The 25,589-nt window shown below is 36.1% G+C and overlaps 1 protein-coding gene across 1 annotated transcript in view; it reads left to right on the forward strand.

Moving 5' to 3' along the window:
- Positions 1-25,589, forward strand: part of LOC132121321 (wings apart-like protein homolog) — an 89,421-nt gene that overhangs the window by 38,057 nt on the left and 25,775 nt on the right. Inside the window, exons 6-13 of the mRNA XM_059530613.1 lie at positions 3,501-3,596; positions 8,840-9,001; positions 10,893-11,029; positions 12,296-12,407; positions 12,503-12,730; positions 14,254-14,365; positions 14,515-14,612; positions 16,358-16,434. Coding sequence (XP_059386596.1) covers positions 3,501-3,596; positions 8,840-9,001; positions 10,893-11,029; positions 12,296-12,407; positions 12,503-12,730; positions 14,254-14,365; positions 14,515-14,612; positions 16,358-16,434 — 1,022 coding nt within the window. The remainder of the gene's footprint in view (positions 1-3,500; positions 3,597-8,839; positions 9,002-10,892; positions 11,030-12,295; positions 12,408-12,502; positions 12,731-14,253; positions 14,366-14,514; positions 14,613-16,357; positions 16,435-25,589) is intronic.

A 25,589-nucleotide genomic window follows, 5' to 3' on the forward strand; every position in this document is an offset into this window, starting at 1 on the left:
AAATCCAAATTTCCTTGAACTTTTGAAAGAAGGAAATGAACTGGAAGATTTCCATGTCAGAGTGAACGGTTTTTCAGAGCACACCCAGCTATTAAACATCCTCTTCAGTACAAAAAGAGCATTTATTTAAGCCAAGCCAAAGTCATTTGAGTGTGGGTTTTTTAACATCATAAGGGAAAAAACATTTGCATATAACTGCCTCTAGAGTAAAATATAGATCCATTGACACCACTGGCCACACCCACGGCTCTGATGTGCTTAAAACTAGCGCCACATCAAATCAAAAATAAATGGAACCCATTATAATCAATGACACCTGACTACACTAAAGACAGTTGACAGATGCCATGTTCTGTTTCTGATGTCTTGTATTCCATACGCTTGAGCTACTACCTGCAACAGCACAAATGCATGAGGAAAGGAGGTGGTCATTTTGGAATGTTTGGTTTGATACATCCTGTTTAGATGGCATTTGCATCTCATTGCACCTTCCAAATGAATGATAATTAGTTTATAACCAGAGGTGTGTGGTAAAAAAAAGAGGTGGGTAAACTATAAATTCTGGGTGACCATATCGTGGTCACTGTAATGTGGGCCACTGCCTACACGTGATGGTCCTCAAATGTCTCGTTTTGTCCACAACTCAAAGATATTCAGTTTACTGTCACAGAGGAGAGAAGACACTAGAACATATTCACATTTAACAAGCTAGAATCAAAGAATTTTGTTTTTGTCTTTACATTTTTTTTGTCCTCTCTCTGTCTCTCCTCTCCTCTTCTTTCTCCCTCGTATTGTCCTGTCTCTGTTTCTTCATTCTCTGTTTGTCTTACCTCTTTTTTCATCTCCTCTCTCTATCTCTCTCCTCTCTATATCTCCTCTCTCTGTGCTCTCTGCATAATAGTCTGTCTCACCTCTGTCTGTAAAATTAAGTTAAAATGGAGAAAAAACAGCTTAGCACACCACATCCTGTCAAGTAGCTGGTCACATTATAAGGCCTATAACCCTTTCAGACAAACCATTAAAATAAATTTAGTATGCATTCAGTGTTTAGGTGCCCAGTCTGAATGCTATAGCAAAACAAAAACAACAATTAAGAATATATTTATTAAATGTCTAAAATATTTTTTTGAATGTTTGATATCAACTACACACTAACCACAACTAAATTGTAGCTACAAGTGTGGTCATGCTTTATTTCAAATCTGAGGATGATATTTCTCTAAAATTATGCATTTTATAATTGTAAAACCTATCATGGGAGGCTTTGGAGAAGTTTTAGAAAATGCTGATAAGATGCTTTCATATATTTTACCAATGACACAGACTGCAGTGAATGACACGGACAGCGTCATTGCAGAATGACATCCTTTTGGTCACGTGGTTCACGTGAGATGATTGACAGCTTTACAAACTAATGCATACCTGCCAACCTTGAAGGAATGTTATGAGTACTACAACAACTAGAGAGCAGCGAATCGTACCAGAGTACTTATGGGTCAAAATGCGTGCAGAGTACGAAAAATGCGTACATGTTGGCAGGTCTGCTAATGATATCGCACTGATTTCATAGCTGACGCGATTCATCTAAGAGGAGAGTAATCACTAGCTCTGTTAGCTGTTTGAGCTCTTCAGATCGCATAAATCAGTGCAAAATGAATAGAAATGTTATTTTGTATGACAAAATATTTTATAAACGTGTCATAAAATTATTATTTCTCCAAATGTGCGCACCATTGGACTATATAGCCCTGGCGGATCATGAGTATTGTATATGTATACGAACACAAATAAACCGTTGATGAGATGAATGGCTGCTGTATGAGTGATGATTTCTATTCAAAATAACGAACGTTATTTTTATTATTATTATTATTAACGGACGTTTACCGTACCCGTGAAACCTTGAACAGCTAGTGATAACATTAACTAGCTAGGTAGAGGTGACTTGAGTCAGTGGCATGAATCTACCGTGAACCAAATTAACCTAAAAAACATGAAGTTTAGTACTGTTTTCCGAGCTCACTCACTTTGGGCTTGTAGCCGAGGCTATTTGCTGGCATCAGGAGGAGGGCTGCTGTCTTGACTGCGCTTAAAAATTGCTATACATTTTGGTACGTAACAACACCTGAGCTTTCATGGCTACAAGCTATATCACGTTTCAGCGGCATACTTGTCAGAGTTGCTCATGGAGTGAGAGACCTGCCTGTTCATCTTGGAGGTCTTACTTGGCAGCATCATTCCCAGACTTTAGAGGGGGATTCCAGCTCGAAGAAAAAACACTTCAGGGGGCAGTTTTGATTTTTCTTTGCAAGACCTTCTGAAAGCTTTTTGCCCAGTGTGAAGAGCTCTCCATAGGGTGGAGCTAGATTTTCTCTCCCTGCTAGCATGAAGAATACTTCTTAATTACAGAAGATTAAAACCAGTCTCCTGCAGAGTTATGTTGAGGGCCAGGATATTTCTCTTCATTATTAATAATAACCCAGCCTCAGTGTTGCCCAGTGGACTGTGCCTACACCTCCTCCTGTAGCCAAGTGCCCTTTTATCGGCCCTTCTCTTTTGACTATTTGTGTGCCGTCAGTCCCTGCAGTTTGACTCGATCTGGCATCCTCTGTGAGTTGTTCATATATAGTGTTCCTGCAGTCTGCTTTGAATGCACTCCCGCTGAGACAAATGACCTGCGCTTCAATTCACACTCCGCCAACACAAACAAGCTGAGAAATGTAGCACTTCTTAATGAGCTTTAATTACAAATGTGATTACAGCTGAAAAAGGAATATAGCCATCTTTGTGCAAAGTGGAGCAGAAGCTTATGCATTGAAATTTTGAACTCATTTGTGATTTCACTTTCAACCCTCACAGGTTTCTGCTCAAAATGTTTTACCTCAGAACCCTGATATGTTTGCTTCATTACTATGAGTAGCCTATTAACAACATTTTTCTTTTTAACCACTGTAGGTAATTGCAAAAAATGGTTCTTCACTTCGCATTTTAGTGGGGTTTGCTGAGAAAAGCTTATTGCTCTTATTTTTGCTCATATATGAGATTACTTTTGGACAGACAAGCACAACTTGTAAAAGTTGCAAAGCTAGTTCAAATCCCAACTAATGCTACTTTACAATCCTGTCTCTCTGTCATCTACATCGCTTCCTAACCAGACATTTAGGCTAAATTACAAACTCAGTTTAGGACAAAAACATGAATTAAAATGTAAAATATGTATTTTATTGCGGATTGTTCACATTGGTGGTTCTCTCAACCTTTTTGACTCCATGGCACCCCATTGTTCAATCTCAAAATGTATTTGTTGTTCTTGATGCAAGTCATGCCAACCAACTGAACCCAAGCTCATGATGTTCCAGGTCTCACTTGTAAAAGAGGTTTTAACCTCAATGTGACTTTCCTGTTTAAATAAAGGTTAAGAAGATGAACCCAGGTCTGCACATGAAGCTCTTGTATTAAAATGCCCTTAGTGTAACAGTGTTTGTCTGTTCTTTCTGCAGTCGCCTACTAAAGCTGTGTATAATGCAAGACACTGGAACCAGCCAGAGCCAGAAGAGCTGCTCCCTATGCCTCCATCACGATCTCAGGCTCCTCCAGTGAGTACAACACTATAAACGCAGGATGCTTTACTAAACACTACACAGGATGCTTCACTAAACACTACACACTCCTACACAGTCACAACCTACTTTTGAAAGCACTTCAGCACAGGCACTTCTCATGCCATCACCACAGTGTTTATATTAATCTTTGTGTAAAAACTCCTACCTCCTTCATGCAACTCCACACATTTTTCCCCATTGTTTTTATTTGTATTTTTTAGTTTGGTAGTTAAAACATGCTGAGAGATATTTTAACCATCAAGAATTTATTGGATGGGAATTTGCACTAGATTGTGGAGTGTTACTTGCTTTGCCATAACCATTATTATATTAACGCTAAGCAGCATTAAATTGCTACATTAACAAGGTTGTCCTGCATTACTGCATAAATACTTTCTGCTGTTATTTTCTGCATTATCTACAAAGGTAGCCTAAGATGGTCACTAAGTTATTTTGGGGTTTGTTTCCCAGAAGCAACTATGGTCACAAGTTCCTTCGTTACCAATGGTGTTCACATTCATTATCAGCTTGGATTTGCGCAGCTTGTCAGTTAACAACGGCTCCGTGTAGCAACAGCTGCTCTGTGAAATCACGCACCTGATGGTATTTACCGCTTATCAGATAACCAGCTTTACTGAAGAGATGTGCATTAATCATCTCCCGATATATATCATGTACCCCTAAAATATATACACACACACACACACACTCACTCACTGGCCACTGTATTACAGGGCTCTAGAGTGCAACCTAATTTCTCAGTGGTGTGACTAAAAAATATCATAGGTTGCACTGGTGCAACCAGCCGTTCGAGGGAAAAAAAGTCTCTGCGACTCTGAAAGTCTTCCTGTGTTTCAACAACAGACACTAGAGCCCTGCATTTCAGCCCGAGTCCGACGGGCCCCAACTTTTTTTTATGCCCCTCGAGCCGGGCTCTGGTCCAATTTTCACGTCATAGTTCAGACGGGGGCCGGTGTCCTGACATTTTATCCTACCCATCAGATTTTCCTACCAGGGTTTACTGCGCATGCGCACATCAATATTGTGTCCTTTTTCTCATGCTGAACAACGATATTTAATGTATTTGCATTAATGTAAGAGTGGGTTTAGGGTTAGGGAAGGTGTAGACTTTAATAAAACGCAATCTAATAGGTAGAATATTTTTTTATTGTTGGTTTCCTGTAGCTGTGTCCTTTTTGGCTTTAACCATGAATATAACACATTACTGTATTTGCATTACGGTTAGGGTATGTGTAGGTTTGTGGTAGGTGTAGACATTAATAAACCATAATTTTACCGGGAGCATTTTTTCGTTGTAGAATTGTAGCCTACTACCCACTGTTTTAATGGGAGGTAGCAAAATCGGACCGGGTAGGAAAAATCTATAACACCGGCCCTCCCGCCTGTTTTAGACGACTACTTTTATATTTTAGACATCAAATTAGAGATGAAAAAAATTGCCGCGCTGGTGGAAACAACATAGACCATGCTACTGTGACTATCAAGAGCAGCTCAACAGTGTTTATTGTCCCTCAGCAGCAGTTTGGTGCATGCCGTCAGCTCAGCTGAACAGTTCTGCGTTCAAATACACGCTATAGTTATATTGTTATATGCTTGAACTGTTTTATATCTATAGATTTTATGTAAGGTAAGTTGTGATGATTTGAGAAGGCTAAAATGATTAAACCTAGGCTCACCGTTTACCACTGGCAACTTGGTCGTTACTTTTTTTTTTTAACAAACTTTAATTTAACTTAATAAAAAAACTAAACGAAATATGATCGCTTTGCTATTACATACAAAACTGAACTCTTTTAATAGCTGAAACAGGAGTATAAGCCATTTAGGGACTGTTTAGCTATTCAAATCAGACACATGTAGAGGGGCCAAGTCTGGAAGATTTTGCTGCTAGAGAGAGTGTGGCCTGCTGGTTTAGCCAAGCCGAAAGATCAAGAAGGCCAAACTACAGGATTTGGCCATCGGAGGGGCATGTGACTGCAATGGAGTATAGTCCATAAGACATTGAGCCATGAGATGTTCAGTTTGAAGCCTTTAAAACACTTAATTTAGATTTTCTTTTTATTTCATTTATCTGGAGTAAGCTTGCCGTGAAAAACTCTGCACTGCACTGCAAGCACTGTTAATGCCAATTTAAAGTGTTTACATTTTTTTATGTTTTATACATTTAATTTATGTAGTCTAAGGTTATTTTGGAAGTTTTTCGTTTACATAATTTGTTCTTATTTATATGGTTTTATCTTATTTAAACGTTGTGTAATTTATTTAGGCCTATTATATTTTCTTTTTTGTTTTTAAAACGTTCTAATATTGGTTAAGCAATAAACGGTCATGTTTCTTATTTGTTTGGGTCCACAGTTTGCCGATTTTCAGTTTTTTTAGCGTATGCATGGTGATATTTTTATTCGTTATGTTAATAAAATGTCTGTATTTTACGACGGCGTTTTAGTGCCACGTTGAAAATATTTTTTTCTAACATTACAAGATTAAAGTCGGAATTATTGGAGAATAAAGTCGTAATGTTTCGAGAATAAAGTTTGTTTTTATTTTTCACAAAGAAAATTCATTATTTTAATGAATTGTTTCACAAATACAGCGATCTAATCATCAGCTTGAAAAACACATTATTGTAAGGCACACAATTTGTGTTTCGCTATAAAACTGATTTTGAACGGCGAGAAATTAAAAATAGGTCTATCAGAAACACGAATCTTATTGATATTGTGTGGATGGCGCACTACAAATAACAAATGCAATGGAAGATATGAAATATTATTTCCAAGCAAACTGTCCCTGAGAGTATGACACATGGTATGATTTCTGCTAATAATCCCACATATATTTATAGTGTATTTTTTAAAGTGTTAAATAAGAGAGCTACAGCGCTCCCCGAAGGAATGTCGATTCGGTGTGTGAGCTGATGTTAAGATAGTGTTTCCTGTTTCATTCTATTAACAAATATCATATTCTTGATATTAAGCTGTTTCAGTGAGTCTTTAAAATTGACTCAGACACAATATTCAAATCAGTCCCGGTTGCCTGCAGCTTCTCCCGGTGCTCTCAATCCGGGACATTTACATGCGCAATAAAGGCCTAAATATCACACATTTCGACTTTTTTATCGTAGTATTACGACTTTATTCCTGAAATATTATGTCTTTATTCTCAAAATATTACGACTTTAATCTCAATCTTAGATTTCTTTTTTTCAACGTGGCACTAAAACGCCATCGTAGTATATAATATCAAGTGTTTTTTTTTTTTGTTCATTTAAACAATTGACGCAGAATTGCCCATTGAGGCTAAATCAAAAGTGAAAGTATAATGCGCACTCATTTATAAGCTATTTAAAAGCAAGGAAGCGAGGAAAAGAGGACACCCCCACCACGATGATACCGGTACCGGTACCCTAATCTGGAGAGGTTTTAAGTTAAAATTTCAGCTCAGTGAAGCACTTTAAGCACCAACACTTTTTAAGTAAGTTGTCTTTCTTGTAGAATTGTGCTTCAAATAAAGAACTTTATGTTGACCAGATTGTTAGTTAATCATTTAGGCTACTAGTCAATATTGCCTATAAGGACAGCAATTGATATAATAAAAAAACCCGATAGAATAGAATAAGAATAGTGTTAGCAAGCTAGTGTTAGAGGTCTTTTTTGCTTCTGTTAATTGAATAATAAATGAAAAGAAAACACAAAAATACACATTTTTGTATCATATAAAATTTTATATCATATCCTACATGACTACTTAAAATGACAAATTCTATTTAATTTCATTTAAAATAAAAGGAATATAAAGGGAGTTGAATCCAAGCAAATCTAAAAGATTTTAGAATAGTTCTCTGCATCCTTCTGAATGCACTCTGCCTGTGTTTGCGGTGTTGCTTTGACCATTTAAATCTGTTACTGTAATTATACAAACAAAATGTTTAGCGTACTGTCTCTGGAAAAAATTTTACTGTGATTGATTAGCCTTTATGTATTGTAGACGTTATTACTAAGCGAGGGCAAAATGTGGAAATATTGTGGAAATATCCATAACATACAGTATAAGAGCTCAAGGTTTATCTGTCGATCAGATGCTCGTCATTGCGTTCGTAGCTACCATAGCAACAGTAGATCAAGCAAATCAAACAATCATTGTAAACTTTCGTTACGTCGAGATCATGAGAAAACAAAGAAAAATAGGGAAAAAAAACTTACTTAGGAAAAAAAAACTAAGTCACATTGGTGTTTAAGAATAATACATTTACTATAAGAACCAAGCCTAAACTAAATTATTTAAAGCAAAACCGAAACTATTGATGTGGGAAATACATCCAAATTTGCTGGTGCTGCATGGTTTGCTGGCTTAACATTACTCTCATTATGCAAATACAAATACATTTGGAATACATGTTGGCATGTTTCAGATCAAAATAAGGTAGTCAATTAATTTAATGATTTGTAGATTACATTTAAAACACAGCACTTTCATAAAAACATTTATAATTAGTTTGTAAAAGGTGTCTATGCACATTTTGACTGTTCACTTTGCATTTACAGACATCTGCGTGCGATATTTTGAGAGCTTCGAAACACTAAATCATGTTGCTAGGCAGTTGGTTCGGTTGATTCAGAGTTTGGAAAAATTTGTTTGTCCCATCACTGATTCAGCTCTTCAGCATTATTTATATATTTGTTTGGAATAGCTGACCCTGATAAATCATTCACTGTTAAACCAGGAATGTGTATTAAAAGTAAATAGTGTATTTTGATTTGCATGTTTTGCGCAAACATAGCCCCATTATGCACTTCTCTTTCAACTAGCAACCTCTCCCTTGCTCTCTACATGTGCCATCCAAACACAATCCCATACAACTTAGCCAGCCTGCATCTGTTACCCCCAGTGTAATATTATGCTCACTGACAGATATGCTTACACTTCACTTGAACGGTTTGTATGCATTCTCATTAGCGCAGCGCCTCTGTTTCTACTGTTCCTATAAACAAGGCTACAGAAACGCTTTTATTTAGAAGCGTTTCTGCTGGTCATTCATTTGACCTTTTAGTAGCTGCTGCATGAGGAATCTATAATGTTCTGTAGCACTGTCTTTAGTCATCTTGTTGGATAACCAGCAGTGGGTCGATTGTTGGCAGCTCAGTGTGTATGTGAATCAGCCCTGCAGTGCTTCCAGACATGTTATGCTTTAACTCTGAGTCGTCGTTCTCTCACAGGCCACTTCATCGGGAGGCAGTAAAGATTCGAACTCGCACAAGGATGACGGAGTGTTCAAAGCTCCAGCTCCTCCTCCCAAAGTCATCAAGTCGGTCACTATCCCCACAGAACCTTACCAGGACATGGTCACTGCACTTAAATGTAGGAAAGAACACAAGGAGGTGAGTGCAAACACTTGACAACCCTGTCTGATTTGACACAGTGTAGAAACTTGCTGCATGCTGCTTCCTTTAATTCAATTCAATTTATAGAGAGAGAGAGAGAGAGAGAGAGAGAGAGAGAGAGAGAGAGTAAAGAGACTGCTGAGTTAAGAGATTTGTAATGCACTAGACATTTTAATATTTGGCAACTTTATACTGAAAGCCTGAGCAGGAGCCAATTAAATTTGAAAGTCAGTGGAATGAAACCATTGATAGAGGCATAAAGCTCTATCTTAATATGCATACAAAGTAGTCCAGCTGTTTTTCAGTGAATTGTGAATTTGAAAGTCTCAGTGGCGGCATATTGAAAACCCTGGGATGATCATTAGGACTGTTATAGTAATGCAAATAAAGACCCATTGATGGGGTCCAGAAATCACTGATATTCTGTGGAGTAATTCTGATTGTGGGTATGTTCAGTAACTAATTCAGTTGTTCAGGCCCACCTACATTACAACCTTCACCTCTTACTCTGCCCTCTGAATCGGTTTTCATCTAAGCTACAAGCTGTAAGCTGTTCGGATTGTTTTCTGAACACTGTCATATTTATTATAACTCTGTTTAACTCCTTTGTTTTTTTTTTGTTTGTTTTTTTTGGTCTTTATATGTGACTTTGGACCACAAAACCACTAGTCGCTGTAGTATATTTTTAGCAACAGCCAAAAAAAACATTGTATGGGTCAAAATTATCCTCCTTTTATGCCAAATATCATTAAGATATTAAGTAAAGATCAGGTTCCATGAAGATATTTTGTAAATTTCCTTCCATAAATATATCAGAACTTATTTTTTGATAAGCAATATGCATTGACAACTTTAAAGGCAATTTTCTTAGTATTTAGATTTTTTTTGCACCCTTAGATTCCGGATTTTCAAATAGTTTTATCTCTGCCAAATATTGTCCCATCCCAACAAACCACACATCAGTGGAAAGCTTATTTATTCAGCATTTAGATGCTGTGTAAATGTCAATTTCAAGAAATTTTCCCTTATGAATGGTTTTATGGTCCAGGGTCACATATTAGCTTGTATGCCACTCAGTGAATAATGAATAATGCAGCATAACATGCAATACTTGCTGGCCTTGTGTACATATCTTTGTATGCACCATGTGGAACGAAACTTAATCTGCTCAAGACAGCTGATTTTTAAATGATTATTATTTTTAATATGACAGTAGTTAGAGTAGCTATTGTTGTAGTCTGTACCCTTAACATTCAAAAACATCAAAATCTATAAGTAGTAGGCTATTTTCTACCCTGGTTTTGAGGCTGTCTCGAGAAGGCGGTGTTTAACCTATCTATTATGTCATATGTAAATACATTCCGGATGTTTTCAGTTCTGAAAAGGATATTCTTTTTAGAACCTTGAACTCTTGAAAGCTGAAGTAAAAGTTGATTTCTCAATTCATGACCCCTTTAAGTAATAGAATAGATTTAATTTACATTCAAAGACTTTTGACATATATATATATATATATATATATATATATGTATATATGTATATGTGTGTGTGTGACGGTTATCACTTTCACTGTCACTGTATACTGAAAGTTTGTGTTCCCTTTATAATCACTGAAACTGTCAATCAATTTAATTTAAGTCTACATGTTTATATAATAATAATAATAATTCATAACATTTATATAGCGCTTTTCTAGGCACTCAAAGCGCTTTACATAGTCAGGGGGTATCTCCTCATCCACTACCAGTGTGCCATATATAAATGTATATCAAATGTAGTCAATGAGTGGTCTTTGTATTTACATACACACATACTCTAAGAATGCAAACCTTTCATCAAAGATTATTTCTGTCATGAGATTAAACACTTGCTTTCTCTTTCTAAACAGTTGTACACTGTTGTCCAGCACGTGAAGCACTTCAATGATGTGGTGGAGTTTGGCGAGAATCAGGAATTCACTGATGACTTTGAGTATCTTGCCACTGGTCTAAAGACTGGTCAACCACTTAACACACGCTGCCTTAGGTGAAGAAAACATTCCATCAGTCTATATTCTGACCCTTCTTCAATATTTAAGCTAAGACCTAGGCTATACAATTATTCACATTTCTATTACAATTACATTTCTACACACATTCATGATTACAATTGACCTATTGGTAAGCCCCTTCTCTCAAATGCAGATGAGCCAATGGCTTTTGCGTACGGTAGTTGAGTATCAGCTGCACGGTGACCGGAACTCGGACAACTTTAGGTTTCAGCAGCCATGTAGAAACATTGGAAGATCTGAAGCTCTCATCGGTTTGATGGTGTTTATGCTACAAAAGTAGAAAAGCCTGGGGTACTTGTAACATTGATTCCAGGTATCCTGAGAGGATGGGCAATGGAAATTGTTTTATTCCATTATCTAAACCCAAACAACACAAAGCAAAATGTCCCTAAACATTCAACCCCAATCCCAATGAAGATGGAAACATTCATTTTCTGGTTACACATTAACGAAGGTCTACATTTCAGTGCCTCTCCATATTAAACTGGTTAAATGTAAATTATTTTATCTTATCCTGCAGTACTTGAATCCTGGATGTTGTCATTTGCGATTGTGACGACCGTAACATGCTTGCATTGTGATCTGTAAACCCTCGCTTCCAAACTGAAGTGCTTTTATATATCCCTCAATGGCATATTTAAATCCCACTTGAATCGTGGTCCTTCTATGTCCTAAATTAATCGAAAACATCTTGCGACAAGGTTTTTTACACTGACAGCTGTCATTGTAAGATAGCAACTCTGTTTGTTTGTCCGAGTTCGCAATAGTAAGTGGGGGCCAGGCTTCCCGATAGGTCTATTACGGATGCCACAATTATTTAATTGCTCAAAGTGGCAATTAATCTTTCAAAGTCCACTTATGGTATTTTATTTTTTTTCTACATATTATCTTAATGGTTTTTCCATTATTTTAATTTTAGATTTAGTGTACCATTATAATAATAATAATAAAAAGTAAAAAATATATTAGCCAGTCCATTGTGTTGTTGAAATTTTAAGGCTTAATACTATAGAAAAGCAATATTTTTTCATATAAATATATGGCATGCAATTGCTTCAAGCAATGGTATAAACATCATTCAGTCTAAATTGTGATTATCGTAATTAATAATCGCAATTAAAATTTCAAGAAAATAATCGACAATTATGATTTTTGTTGTAATCGTGTAGCCCTACTATGACTTAATGTTTGTAATTGCAAAACCGTTTGCTCATTACAATTCTCTTTGCGTTTGTGTGCAGTGTTATTAGCTTGGCCACACGTTGCGCCATGCCCAGTTTCAGGATGCACCTGAGGGCTCATGGGAAAGTGGCTCAGGTCTTTAGAACTCTCAGTGATGCACCTCAACATCCAGTAAGTCAAAATAAGTTTTGAGTCTTCTAAATCCTTCACTGCCTGATGTTTCATGTCGAATCAATTTTACTTGTCTGTTCTTGCCCCTTCCTCAGAATCTAGCTCTATGTACGGCCTCTCTGATGTACATCCTCAGCCGAGACCGCTTGAACATGGACCTGGATCGGGCCAGTCTGGATCTAATGATTCGTTTACTGGAATTAGAACAGGACAAATCCATTGCTGATCAGCTAACGACAAAAGAGATGAATAAAGTAAAAGAAAAGATTCGCAAACTCTGTGAAACAGTCCACAATAAGCACCTCGACTTGGAGAATATCACGGTAAGCTTGAGATCACTTTTGCTTGTTTATTGGCCAGAGTTTCTTGCTGCAGTGCAGGGGTTCTGTTTCTCAAGATCTGCTAAATTTCCTGTCTGGGACTTGGACTTTTTTTATGATTCGACTTGTGTGATGATAGACCATGTCGATGAGGAATTATGTTCATTTGGGGCTTTTCAGAAAGGTTTAGCTTCTGCTCCCTCTAGTGGATACACTTAATTGCTTTTGTTGTACATTCTAAAAGAAAGTTTTCAAAAATGTATCAGTCAGTGGGTTGTTTCGACAACTAATCTGTGTTAAAGAAAAGTTAATCCCAAAATTGGAGTATATTTAGTCATTTACACATGTCATACCAAACCCTTATGATTTAACCAGCTTCTGTTGAAAGTTTTTAAGCTTCAGTAAAAGTTGTAATTTGGTGTATCTTCTGAAGCTTTGCAATAACTTAGTGTGAAGAACTGAAAGAAAATCTTGACACCTGAAAAACTCGCAGGAAATTAATCTGTTGTCATTGGAGTCAGTCAGTGAATCAGTTGATTTGGTCCATAATGCTGGTTTTATGAACCAGATCAACTGACTTATTTATTAAATAATTCTAGGACTGCACAATAAAGTGTATTTTAATCGTTACAAGATTTCTGCATTTGGCATTTGTGTTGTCTTGCATTAACAAGCCTCCACAAGCTTTCATGTTTATGGTTGCCAGATGTTTATAGTCAAAATCCCTCAATCAGAGCTTTACTCTTAAATCAGTGCATTTGCTGCCCAGTTGTTTACTTAATCTTCTAGGGGAGGGAATAGCCAGAGGCCTCACGATACGATATTATCACGATACACTATTATTGTGATTTTAAATATATTGCGATATTCTGCGATATATTGCGATATTACAGTGCAACTTGAACTTGTACAAAAAAATTGTTCAGACCTTTCATCAATTGGATAATTTTAAAGTAAATTACTGTTAAATTTTTTTTTTTTTTTTTAGCAAAATAATCATGATTAACTGTTTAAACATTATTATATAGGACTTTATTATTGAACTTGGTAAATGTTACAAAAATGTTTGTTTAAAGATAGGGAATTTACACACTATTTAAATTGTGCTGAAAATGCTGACACAAAAAAAATTATGACAAGACGCACCATTCAAAGATCTTTTTGATTAAAAATATACAGACAGAACACAATGTACCCCGTGTGAATGCCCACTTAGACTATACACTGAAGAGCAGCTAGATAAAACGGTCTTCAAGAACTTGTCTCTAAATCTAAATCATTCTAAATCCCTTTGCTAAACTATTATAACATTTACATGTTTTCATTTTTTTTTAGTTTAGCCATCAGAGCTTGATCAAGAGCTTTTTTTCAAGTTGTGTTCATTGCTTTTCACGTCCTCTATTTACATGTTTTAATGTTCTGTTTAGCAAATAGAACTTTTACATTTGCATAATGGTGTCATTAAAGCTGAATGTGTTTTTTATAATATCTTTAAGACTGATTGTGCATTGTCTTTTTCTCGGCAGACGGGACATTTAGCAACAGAGACATTGTTGTCGTTGACGTCGAAAAGAGCGGGGGATTGGTTTAAAGAAGAGCTCCGGCTTCTGGGAGGCCTGGACCACATTGTAGATAAAGGTCTTTTGCTTTTAATCAGTATTTGCTGAAATGAACGGCATATTATTAAATATCTGATTGTTGCTAATTATTTGTTATAGATAGATATGTTAATTTTGTGACCATCCCATTTGCCTGGGTTTCACATACATACATTTCATACCCCACAGTTAAAGAGTGTGTGGAGAACCTGAGCCGAGAGGATGATACGGAGAACCTAGTGGCGTCATTGTGGGGGGCTGAGAGATGTTTGCGTGTTCTAGAAAGTGTAAGTCTGATGCACTTTTCCACGCTTTTGAGTTGTGATTCTTAGACATGGTAAATGTAAACAAGTGCAGTATAAAGTACTCTGAATAATTTTTTAGATTCAGACTTTTTCTCCTTGAACCTGCAAATACATTAACATGGGATACAAATATCTCAATAAAAATTAAAATCACAAACTTTTCAGCATTTAAATAAAAATGATAAATTATAATTGCATTCATATTTTACAATAAAAAGCATTTTTGGTGACTTCCTGTAGATTCCTGTCGAGTGCAATGCTGTGACAAACACTGCATATGCTTTATTTAAATACAAAAGTGACATCTTTTGTAACATTATTGTAACTTTGCTATTTTAGATAAATGCTGTTCTTTTGAACTTTAAACTTTTTTAGATTTACTTATTTATTAAATATTAAATAGCAGAACTGTTTTTAACATTGATAAGAAATTTTTCTTCAGCACCGAAGGATCGTGTGACACTGAAGACTAATGGCTTCTGAAAATATAGTTTCTTAGTTTTCTTTTAAAAAAATTTTTTTTCAAAATGTCATTTTAAATGTGACCCTGGAGCACAAAACCAGTTTTAAGTCACTGGAGTATGTTTGTAGCAATAGCCAAAAATACATTGTATGGGTCAAAAAGATTTTTTTTTTTTTTTATGCCAAAAATCATTAGGATATTAAGAAAAGATCATGTTCCATGAAGATATTTTTGTATATTTCCTGCTGTAAATATATTAAAACTAAATTTTTGATTAGTAATATTCAAGATTTTTAAGTGGTTGTATCTCAGCCAAATATTTACCTATCCTAACAAACCATATATCAATGGAAAGCTTACCGTATTTTTCGGACTATAAGTCGCACCTGAGTATAAGTCGCATCAGTCCAAAAATACGTCATGACGAGATAAGTCGCACTGGACTATAACTCGCTTTTATTTAGAACCAAGAGAAAACATTACCGTCTACAGCCGCGAGAGGGCGCTCTATGCTGCTCAGTGTACTGTAGACTACAGGAGCACTCAGCAGCTTAGAGCGCCTTCTCGTGGCTGGAGATGGTAATGTTTTCTCTTGGTTCATGTTTCTTGGTTCATGTCAAATTAATTTTGATAAATAAGTCGCACCTGACTATAAGTCGCAGGACCAGCCAAACTAAGAAAAAAAATGTGACTTATAGTCCGGAAAATACGGTACTTATTTCAGCTTTCAGATGATGTATAAATCTCAATTTTGAACAATTAACCCTTATGACTGGTTTTGTGGTCCAGGGTCACAAATAGTTATATCTCACAATATTATGAGTATTGCTCTTCCTGTATTAAATACATTTTCTGTTTTATTAATTAAATGCATGCTTGGTGAGCATAAGAGGCTTCTTTTAAAAAACTATAAAAAGAATATATATAATAATTGACCCCAAACTTTTGAAAGTTTGCGTAGCTATTAAGTGGTAGTAAGATTCCAGTCATGTGTAACAGTTAATTCCTTTTCTATTTTTTTTTACCTTTAGACCTAATTCTATTTTTTTATGAGGGAATGTTGGTTATTGTACTTGGCAGAGTGAGTCAGTTGCAAACCTTAGTAGATTTCGGGACAAACAGGCTGCATTAACCTTGATATTAACCTTCTGTATATTGACCAACAGAGTCTATTTTCTGCTGGGCCTATTTAGAATTGAATTATTTTTTTCCATTGTGGTTCTGTTTTTATTACTTATTTTTTATTTGATATTTATCGATGCAGGTAACTGTTCACAATCCAGAAAACCAGGCCTACCTGATCGCGTACAAGGACTCTCAGCTCATAGTGTCTTCAGCGAAGTAAGTGCCTCCAAAATAAAAGCAGTTGTCTAGCTGTAGTTTTACAATAATGTAGCTTGTCATGTTGTCATGTTTTCCTGACTGTTTTGGCAGTAAGCCTCTGGTACTCTGTGGTTGGGCAGGGTGCAGGTTAACCGTACACTTTGTGCTAGCTTTCCTCATTACAGCAGACAGCCTCCAGACTCATTAACAACCTCACAGCAACAGGAACACTTTATCAACAGCACCAGCTGCCAAGACCATAAGCGCAGAGCTGCTGCACCAGAGAACACCCTCTGATACAGCTCAAGCCATGCTGACATTTCTTGGAGAGGCCAATCATTTCAAATCTTAATGAGAGTTGCATACTGTCTCAAGTGTACAACTTCAGACCCCTTAAAAGGATAGTTAACCGTAGTCATTTAGTCCCTCGTGTCATTCCTAAAACCTGATTTACTTTCTTACATGTGTTCACTCTGCATACAATGAAAGCATGCAGTAATCAGGAGCCATCAGGTAAAATAAAGCTTCTCCATCTGATTCTGACATCACACAACATCATGCTTCATATCTGAATATGAATGAATTATCAGAGATTATCATTGAATACTTGCATTAAATCTGTTTGCAGAAAGCTATTGCTTCAGACAGCTTTGGAGTTTTTTTGCACATTTACTTTACAGGGTTAAACTCAATAGAGCTACAAGGGAGCAAATTTGTTCCAACAGCAAAGTAAATGGGGAAAAAAATCCATTATTTCTTTTCCACAGCTTTCCAAAAGGCATGGGTTATGGCAGTTTGATGGGAAAAATATGTGCACTGAATTAGAAAGAAGCCCAATAACACAAAGTATAGTAGGGCTGGGTTTTGACAGACATTTCATGATTCGATTAGATTCTCATTCACAAGCTTTCGATTCGAGTCGATTACCAATTTGATTCGATTAGATCAATATTTTGCCAATTATTTTGGCTAATATCAGTTACAGTACTTGCCAAATTTTCTCAAGAAAAAAAAATATCTCAATGCTGTAAAACATAAAGCAGTCATTTGGTACTACATTACTATAATATTGAAGGTTAAAATTGACTGATTTGTAAGCTACAAAATACAACTGTTAAAGCTACACAACATTTTTAAAACAAAGTTACAATTACAAAATATTTCTACCTCAACTCGTTTTTTTTAATTAAAAAATGTAAATGGTGGCTTTAATTAAAAAAAATTGATGTATTTATTCAAACATAAATGAGACATGAGAACAGTAAAAATTATAATGAATATGTTATATGGTGCATATATTTAGCAAAATGTCCCTCTCTACAGTTTATTTTTCTAACGAGTTTATGGTCACGGAATATGTTTGTTTCTGAGGTAACATTAAATATGACGTTACGTGACATTGTTTACAAGTCTTTATATTGACATATTTTCATGAATGAAACACTGATTGAGCGATTACATGATGAAGGATAGGGATTGTAAAGTTGTACTCTTTAACTTACCTTCGGATGTTTAGTCATGTTTATTTTGTGCTGAAGCTGGTTTTAATGTGGAATAGATGATTAGTTCATGTGTGCCTCGCGCTGTTGAACTGAAGTGCTGCAGCAATCCGTCACTTCACATTAAACACCAGCAAAACAGCATTTATTGTTTGAATACTGCAATACAATTAACATAATTTGAAACCATAGACTTTGTTTCGTATTAAAACCACACTGCTTATTGCGATTTATGGGATGGGAAGAGCCCTTCAATGTTCCATCCATTAACTGAAAACAGGCTAGAATAATAGATTTTTGGGATTTAATAAGGCCATCCTTAAAAATGTTCTTGTTTGCCGTAACCCGACCGACCTTGTCAATTTAGGACCGACTCAATTTTTAATTTTTTTGTTTTGCTTTTAGTCCGACCGACTTGCCAGTTGTACATTTGCGTTAAGACCTACCAATTTTTAAACAACTAAAACAAAAGCAATAAAATAGTATTAATTATATTTTAGTAAGTATTGTAAAATGACTTGTACATAAATAACCTAGGCCTACAATACAAATGAAGGCTACGTTCTTTCTTTAAAAAAAAAAAAAAACCCAGTGACATCATCTATGTTTACACGGATGTCACACTATGGCCTGTGCGTTCCCTTTGTCTGCTCTCATTCACAGTCAACGATTCGTGCTTGGTAATGATGGCTGCGGCTGCAGTAAACAAAATGTTCGCGGTCACTATCATGCAGGTTCGGGCACCATAATACATCTAAAAAATTCATTAAAACCGCTCGACACCGCTTTGACTTGGCACGAAGTTCTGGAAAAACTGTGCCCAGATCTTTTCCCATCCCTTCTCCGTCTAGTCTAACCGTGACCGTGTCGACTGTCACTTTGTTCGAAAATCTATTGCATGAATCGATTGGACCAACCAACACAAGATTCAAAAATGAAAATAGGAAATTGATTTTAACTACCTTCTCTCGGAGCGCGCCCAGGTAGGGCTGTGCAATTAATCAAAATCCAATCGAAAACGTGATTTGAGACGTTGCGATTTGCTAATCGCAAAAGCCTGCGATGTGGACGCGAAATTACTCTGTTCCAGAGCATATGCATGACTGTCAGCCTTGAGTGACAGTCTTACCAATCGAGGCACCTCCGTTCTCCCCAATCAGCACTGCTCTAACAAACTGTGTAAACGCCCACCATAAAAAAAAAAAAAAAAACACTGAAAGCAGGAGAGAGACAGAGTGGGATTACAGCGTCTACAGGGTCAGGTCAATAGTTAGGAAAATTAAAACTAAAGAAAAACGTTATGTAACTTAAGCTTTGAAAAGACAGACAACGAACAAAAAAAGCAATAAAGAGCATCTCTTATTGCATGTTCGCTATTCCCAATTCAGAAGAGCGCACACACAGCCTGTGTCTCTGAATGCTTATCATACTCTCCCCTCTCTTCCCCACGCGGCGCGAATCCCGCCTCACGGACGAGCCGTACACACTTGCCGCACTCATGCAGCCTGTTTTGTAACGCTCGTTTATATTCGCGTGCGCACTGCACCACAAATCTCCACGAGCGCATCCTGCAGTATGGACGAGGCTTGATGCACGTGCGCAAGCTTCGTTAGCTCGCGCCTGGCTCCGCGTTTAAAACGAATGTAAATTCAGTCTAACTGCTTGCTAATTTGACTTGAATTAAATTAAACATTCAGCACATTTTCCAGTTGTTCTTAAAATCCCAAATACAGTGTAACATGTAATACTTTAATAACTGACTAAAGAAATAATTTTTTTTTATTTATATAAAAAATAAATATTTCCAGTGAAATTCAGTAACTAAGTAAATTCTGTAAAATTAGTTATACCATTATAATCTTGTCTGCTGAAAAAAAAACATATATATACATATATATATATATATATATATATATATATATATATATATATATATATATTTATATATTTATATATTTATATATATATTTATATATATATATTTATATACAAAGCACAATTGAAAATTAAGGATTTCAGGGTTATAATGGGAATTGTATTGGATAGAACAACAGTAATTCCTATTGGAATAATGCCAAAAACAAAAAGGAATTTTGTAAATGCAATTGAAATATAACTCATATACTGTGCTGCACATTATTAACAATATTGAGCTGAAGATTGACTTTGCACATTTAAAATCGCAATATCTGTCAAAATAATCGCAATTCGATATTTTCCCCATATCGCACAGCCCCAAGTCCAGGTTTTTTTTTTTTTTTTTTTTTTTGGAACAAGCGTCACACAGCAACTGCAGCTTCAGACACACGCATAACAGCAAATAAAACTTCTGCACAATGTTTCTCTTTTTACAACAGAAATGGGAATTCTCCCAGTATTCAGAGTCTCATGCATACAGATACGGATTCGGGCTAGGATCGCCGTATGCGATTTTTTTTTTTTTGTTGACATTTCTAATCGTAAACACAGCCATATTTAAGCCTGCAGTAAATGTTTTGCATTATGGCAGTCAACTCTGCGTATTGTTTTTCGAGAATGTTGCACTCCTGTTCAATTCATGCAATTAACATGTTTTTGACAAAGATTTCAATTTGTTTGTGGTCTAAATAGCCTGCAACAAAATGAGGTTTGCAATGATGCGCCTGAAGGCACGGGTTGAAGACCCAGTCAGTTACGTCACGATATGCTAATTTGTTTAATTTCATACCTGCGTAATCACTATCACCAAAATTGTACTTTTTTTTTTTTTTTACATTGAAACTTGAAAAAAATATGTAGACCTACCTACCAACCCTTTTAAAAAAATTTTTTTTACTGTTACTGCATATCAAAATATTTTTAAGGATAGCCTAATCAATATCATTTCATAAAAAAGATAATTGATTAATATTGATATATGAATATTTTTTTATCTAGCACTAAAGTATAATGTCATGCATGTATTGCTATACAATGATAATTATTGTGGAAATGCTTTATCTCTTTCTGTAAAAAGGGCCCATATAGCGCATAAGTTATAGTGACTAATTTTATAGTTGTACCATTGTACTTTTCACCACGTGTTGTGTTATTAAAGGATTTTAAAACAATTTCCTGCCGCTGGGTTCAGAAATCACTGTTGTGACTTAGATATTTTTATCTCTTCCACTGCTAATGTAATTACAAGCTGATGGCCCAGCTCTCTAGATTGGGTCAGACCCTTCAAAGTGCACAGAGAACTAAACGCTGGTGCTCAGGATGGTGAAGAGGATCTAGATGAGTCAACAAAGTTGGCTCACACACATTCTGCTGGAAAAGCTCATTCAGCTGGCTTTAATTCAATTACAGAGTACTGCAAGCCTACATTAATAATGACCCCACTAATATATGAATACACGAACCTCTACCTCCATTTCCCATCTCGCTCTCTAATAACCTCTCATTATGCTAAGCGCATTAGTAGCATTTTGCATGAAGCTGGTCATACTGTAGTACATGCTGTGGATGCAGACTTTCTCTACTGATATCTCACTTACACACACATCTTGGGGACTAATAGAGAGGAAAAGTTAAGTTTTCTCCATCTAAAGAACGCTAATGCAGCTTGTGTTCATGTCTTCTGACCTTGGCTGTGGCATAAATGCAATCCATTAGGATGTGCACACTTCCTGCTGCATCTGTTATCTGCAGGCTGTTTGTCCTTCTTGAATGTAACTCTGAACGGCCATTATTTAGATGCTGATAGAGCACTTATATTACCAGACTTGGTGTTAAAATGTTATGTCATTGTCAAGATTCAAGTATCCGTCAAGAGATTTTGATGCCCTGTGATAGGCTGTAAATTATGATTCGATTCATTTAGGGCTTGTGTTTACAGTAATATATGGAGCAAGAGTCTTTTAAGTAGTGTTTCTCAGCTGTTTCTGCTGCAGGACACAGATTTTGTCCAAGTTCTAAGTGCATTGGATTTACAGGGTTTCTGCAGGGCATTGAAAAGCATTAAGCATCTGAAATTAAGGCCTTAAATGGCATTAAAAGTCATTTAAAGCTTATTTCTACAGGCATTACATTAGATGGTTTTGAAGAAGACTAATATTGGCAGTAGGGCTAGGCTAAAAATTTATTTTAGCGATTAACTCGAATGTGTAGTTTAATCTGTTTTCTTTTTAACATCCGCCGATGCTCCACTCAGGTCTCCCATAGTTCAGAATGGGCTCAACCATCCCCCCGCGCGTTTTCCATAGAGACATGCTGCTGAGTGAGAGACTGTATAAAGGTGAGAGAGATGTTTCGCCCTACGAAATGAACAAGACCGCAGCAGCACAATCATACCTGCCTAAAAAGCAACCTACAACAGTGTTACTCGTTGCACGACTCGCCAAGCTTTACTTTTGTGGCTCGCATGGCAGTAAATAATACGATGATATGATCATTCAGTCAATACAGATATTTCATAAAAACATTAAAAATAAGCAGGGCTTTAAAGTAACAAATGCATGCCAGGTCTACTCCGTACACGAGTGGCGCGATCAAACAAAATGTTGTCTACACTGGGCGCGGCATGATGCGGCACGATCCCCATCAGTAAACTGATGGCTCGTTCTATTTATGATGAACTGTACTGACACGATGTTCAGATGATTTGCTACTGTAGTGTGGTGTCATCAAGTTTAGACAGACTTTTAGCGCAGCGGGGTGCGGCACAACTCTCACACCCGGTATAGATAGTTAGACGGTGTTTGCTCTATTTACAAATCATTTATATTTATAAAAAACGAACCTAAACCAGCGACATTACAAGATGGAAATATAGACTAGAAAATATATTTACACTTGCTCTGTCCTTCGTCCATGACACTGACTCACTGCAGAGTTGGCAGTTTTAATCTTAACAGCTCTTAATGCAGAGTGTGCACTTGGATGGTTAGATGCATGATGGGCTAGTATATATAAAAAAAAAACCTTAAGGTCTTTCCAGCATTAAGGTAATTGTGCTTTATTTTTTTAATCATCTAGTCTCAGTTATAAATTTGACTGGTAAATGATAAAGAATGTTTTTGAACAGTTTCTTTGTCATCTGAATATTGATTTTAAGTAGGGGGAAAAATCGATTTAATAGTAATAGTAAATTAAATAGTACATTTAAATTTGATTTTTTTAGGCCATATCGCCCAGCCCTAATTAAGTTTATTTTGAATATAGCCTTCATTATTAGAATTCAGTATCATTACTCTAGTCGTATTTTTTTTTTGTTTTTTGTTTTTTTGTGGAAACCATAATATATTACCATTCAGAATATCTGTTAAATAAAAGATGTTTCAACAAGGGCAAATTAAATTGATCAAAGGTTTCAATAAAGACAGATATAATGTTACAAGTAGGGCTGGGATAAACGATTATTTTTTAAACGATTAATCTAGCAATTATTTTTTCTATGCATCGATTAATCTAACGATTAATTTTTTCAGACCGATTTGATTTTGATTATCTCCCCATTAATTGACTACTAACAATTTATACATGTTGATTTACATATCTGAATGAAAAAAAAAACATCAATTCCTTAACATTGCAATATATGTTTATTGCTCTTAAAATTACAAAATAAAAGACTAAGAATGCATTACTTTGCACTTGTATAGAGATAGCATTCAATAAAACCTTGAAACCTTGAAAACACATAGCTTACTGAAACAAGCTTACTGAACACATAGGGCCTAGCTTACTGAAAAAAGAAGTTCTTTCAGATGAAAATAACAACAACTTGATGTCTAGCATTCAATAAAAAAGGTCACCCAAAATACTTGTTTAGAGCAATTGAAAGAATACAGTATGTAAATGTAAACTTCAGGGCTTTAAGATAATACAGAGAGTGCTTTTCAAAAAAAAAAAAAAATTAACAGTGGGAGCCAGCAGCCTGTCATGGAGAAAAAAAAATCTCTGAATGCTCCACGTGAAACTTTGGCATTCCGCCCTTTTTCTATCGTGTCTAATGATTTTGGTTAATATGCATGAGGGAGGGAGGGAGAGAGAGAGAGAGAAAGCAAGACAGCGCTTGTGTAGTTTGAAGACTGTGAGTGCGCGAGCGCGCGTGAAACTTTGGTGTTTCGCCCTTTTTCTATCATGTTTAATGATTTTGATTAATATGCACAAGGGAGAGAGAGAGAGAGAGCAAGAAGCGCTCGTGTTGTTTGAAGACTGTGAGTGCGCGCGCAGCCGGGGCTCTCTCTCGTACGCGCCCTGTCACGGTCACTCACCGATCAAATAAGGCTTTGACAGCCGCCAAAAAACAGATCAATGCAGAAAAACCCCTGGATTGGTTATATTACGTTGGACAGAATGTTGATCCGGCCATCGCGTATATTCAGCGCACATAAGGTAAACGTTTTGCAAACGTTTTTTAGAGAAATAAAAACAGGTCGACGAATCGATGCGCATATTTTGCGTCAACGTATTTTTTGTCCCAGCTAGTTGTCCCAGCCGCATTGTCCCAGCCCTAGTTACAAGAGGTTTTATTTCAAATAAATACTATTTTTCTGAACTTTCTATTCATCAAAGAATTCTGAAAAATAGTGTATCATGGTTTCCACAAAAATATGAAGCAGATTTTTTTTTTTCAATATTAATAATTAGAACCATTATTAATAATTGAGCACCAATATTAATTGATTGTTACAGAAAAGCAAATCAGCATATTAGAATGTTCTCTGAATTATCATGTGACACTTAAGACTGGAGAAATTATGCAGAAAATTCAGCTTTGCATCTTTAAATTAAAGGAGCCATTTGATGGTGATAAAAAGAACAATTGTGTATTTGGTGTAATGCAATGTGTTTATGCGGTTTCAGGTAAAAAAAAAAACATTTTCCACATAATGTACATTATTGTTGGTCCTCTATGCCCCGCATTTCTGAAACACATTGATTTTTACAAAGCTCATCGTTCTGAATAGCAAGGTGTATCTATCCAGTGCGTTGTGATTGGATGAATACATCAAGCATGTGACGGAAATGTAATTCTCCTTAACAAACTGTGATGCTTTCTCCCGTCACGACCAGACAAAACCAAAGAGGCATTTGTTACATCCAGTGGGTACATAATTACTGATTATAATGACTTGTACTGTGTTTTTACGCATTGCGTTGCGTATCACACTACGTAAACATAAAACCATGTATGCGTTTGTGATCGGAGAAACGACAAACAACAAGCACTACTCTACACTGCTCAAATCTCTCGTTTGAATCATCGTTAGAAAATTCTTTAAATATAAAACATGTACTTACAGGTTGTGAGTCAGAAGCCCCAGACTGTCCTTGCAAAGTTGGAGCTGATTCACTTTATAGAACAGCTTTTGAGCACAGACCCATTGTAGGAAAGCCTCCAAATTCATCTCACAGCGTCACAGTTTCTAAATACTTTTAAATTAAAAGTTTTAAATTTTGCTATCCTTAACCATACACAGTTATATGGTTTGTTCGGCTGCCTTTTATTTTTTGATTTTATCATTGTTTTAATGCATAACTGAGTCTCACCAGTTCAGAACCACTACCCTAAATCCTTTATTTTTTGAACCACTTATTGTTCTAAACCTGTATGTCTCACTTTGGGACTGGTCAATATGGCCAAAAATGTCACTTTTTTTTTTCTCTATCCATTTTTGACACTATATTAGTTTACCATTAATGGGGAAG

Source organism: Carassius carassius, chromosome 39 (genome assembly GCF_963082965.1).
Source record: "Carassius carassius chromosome 39, fCarCar2.1, whole genome shotgun sequence".
Taxonomy (NCBI): Eukaryota; Metazoa; Chordata; class Actinopteri; order Cypriniformes; family Cyprinidae; genus Carassius; species Carassius carassius.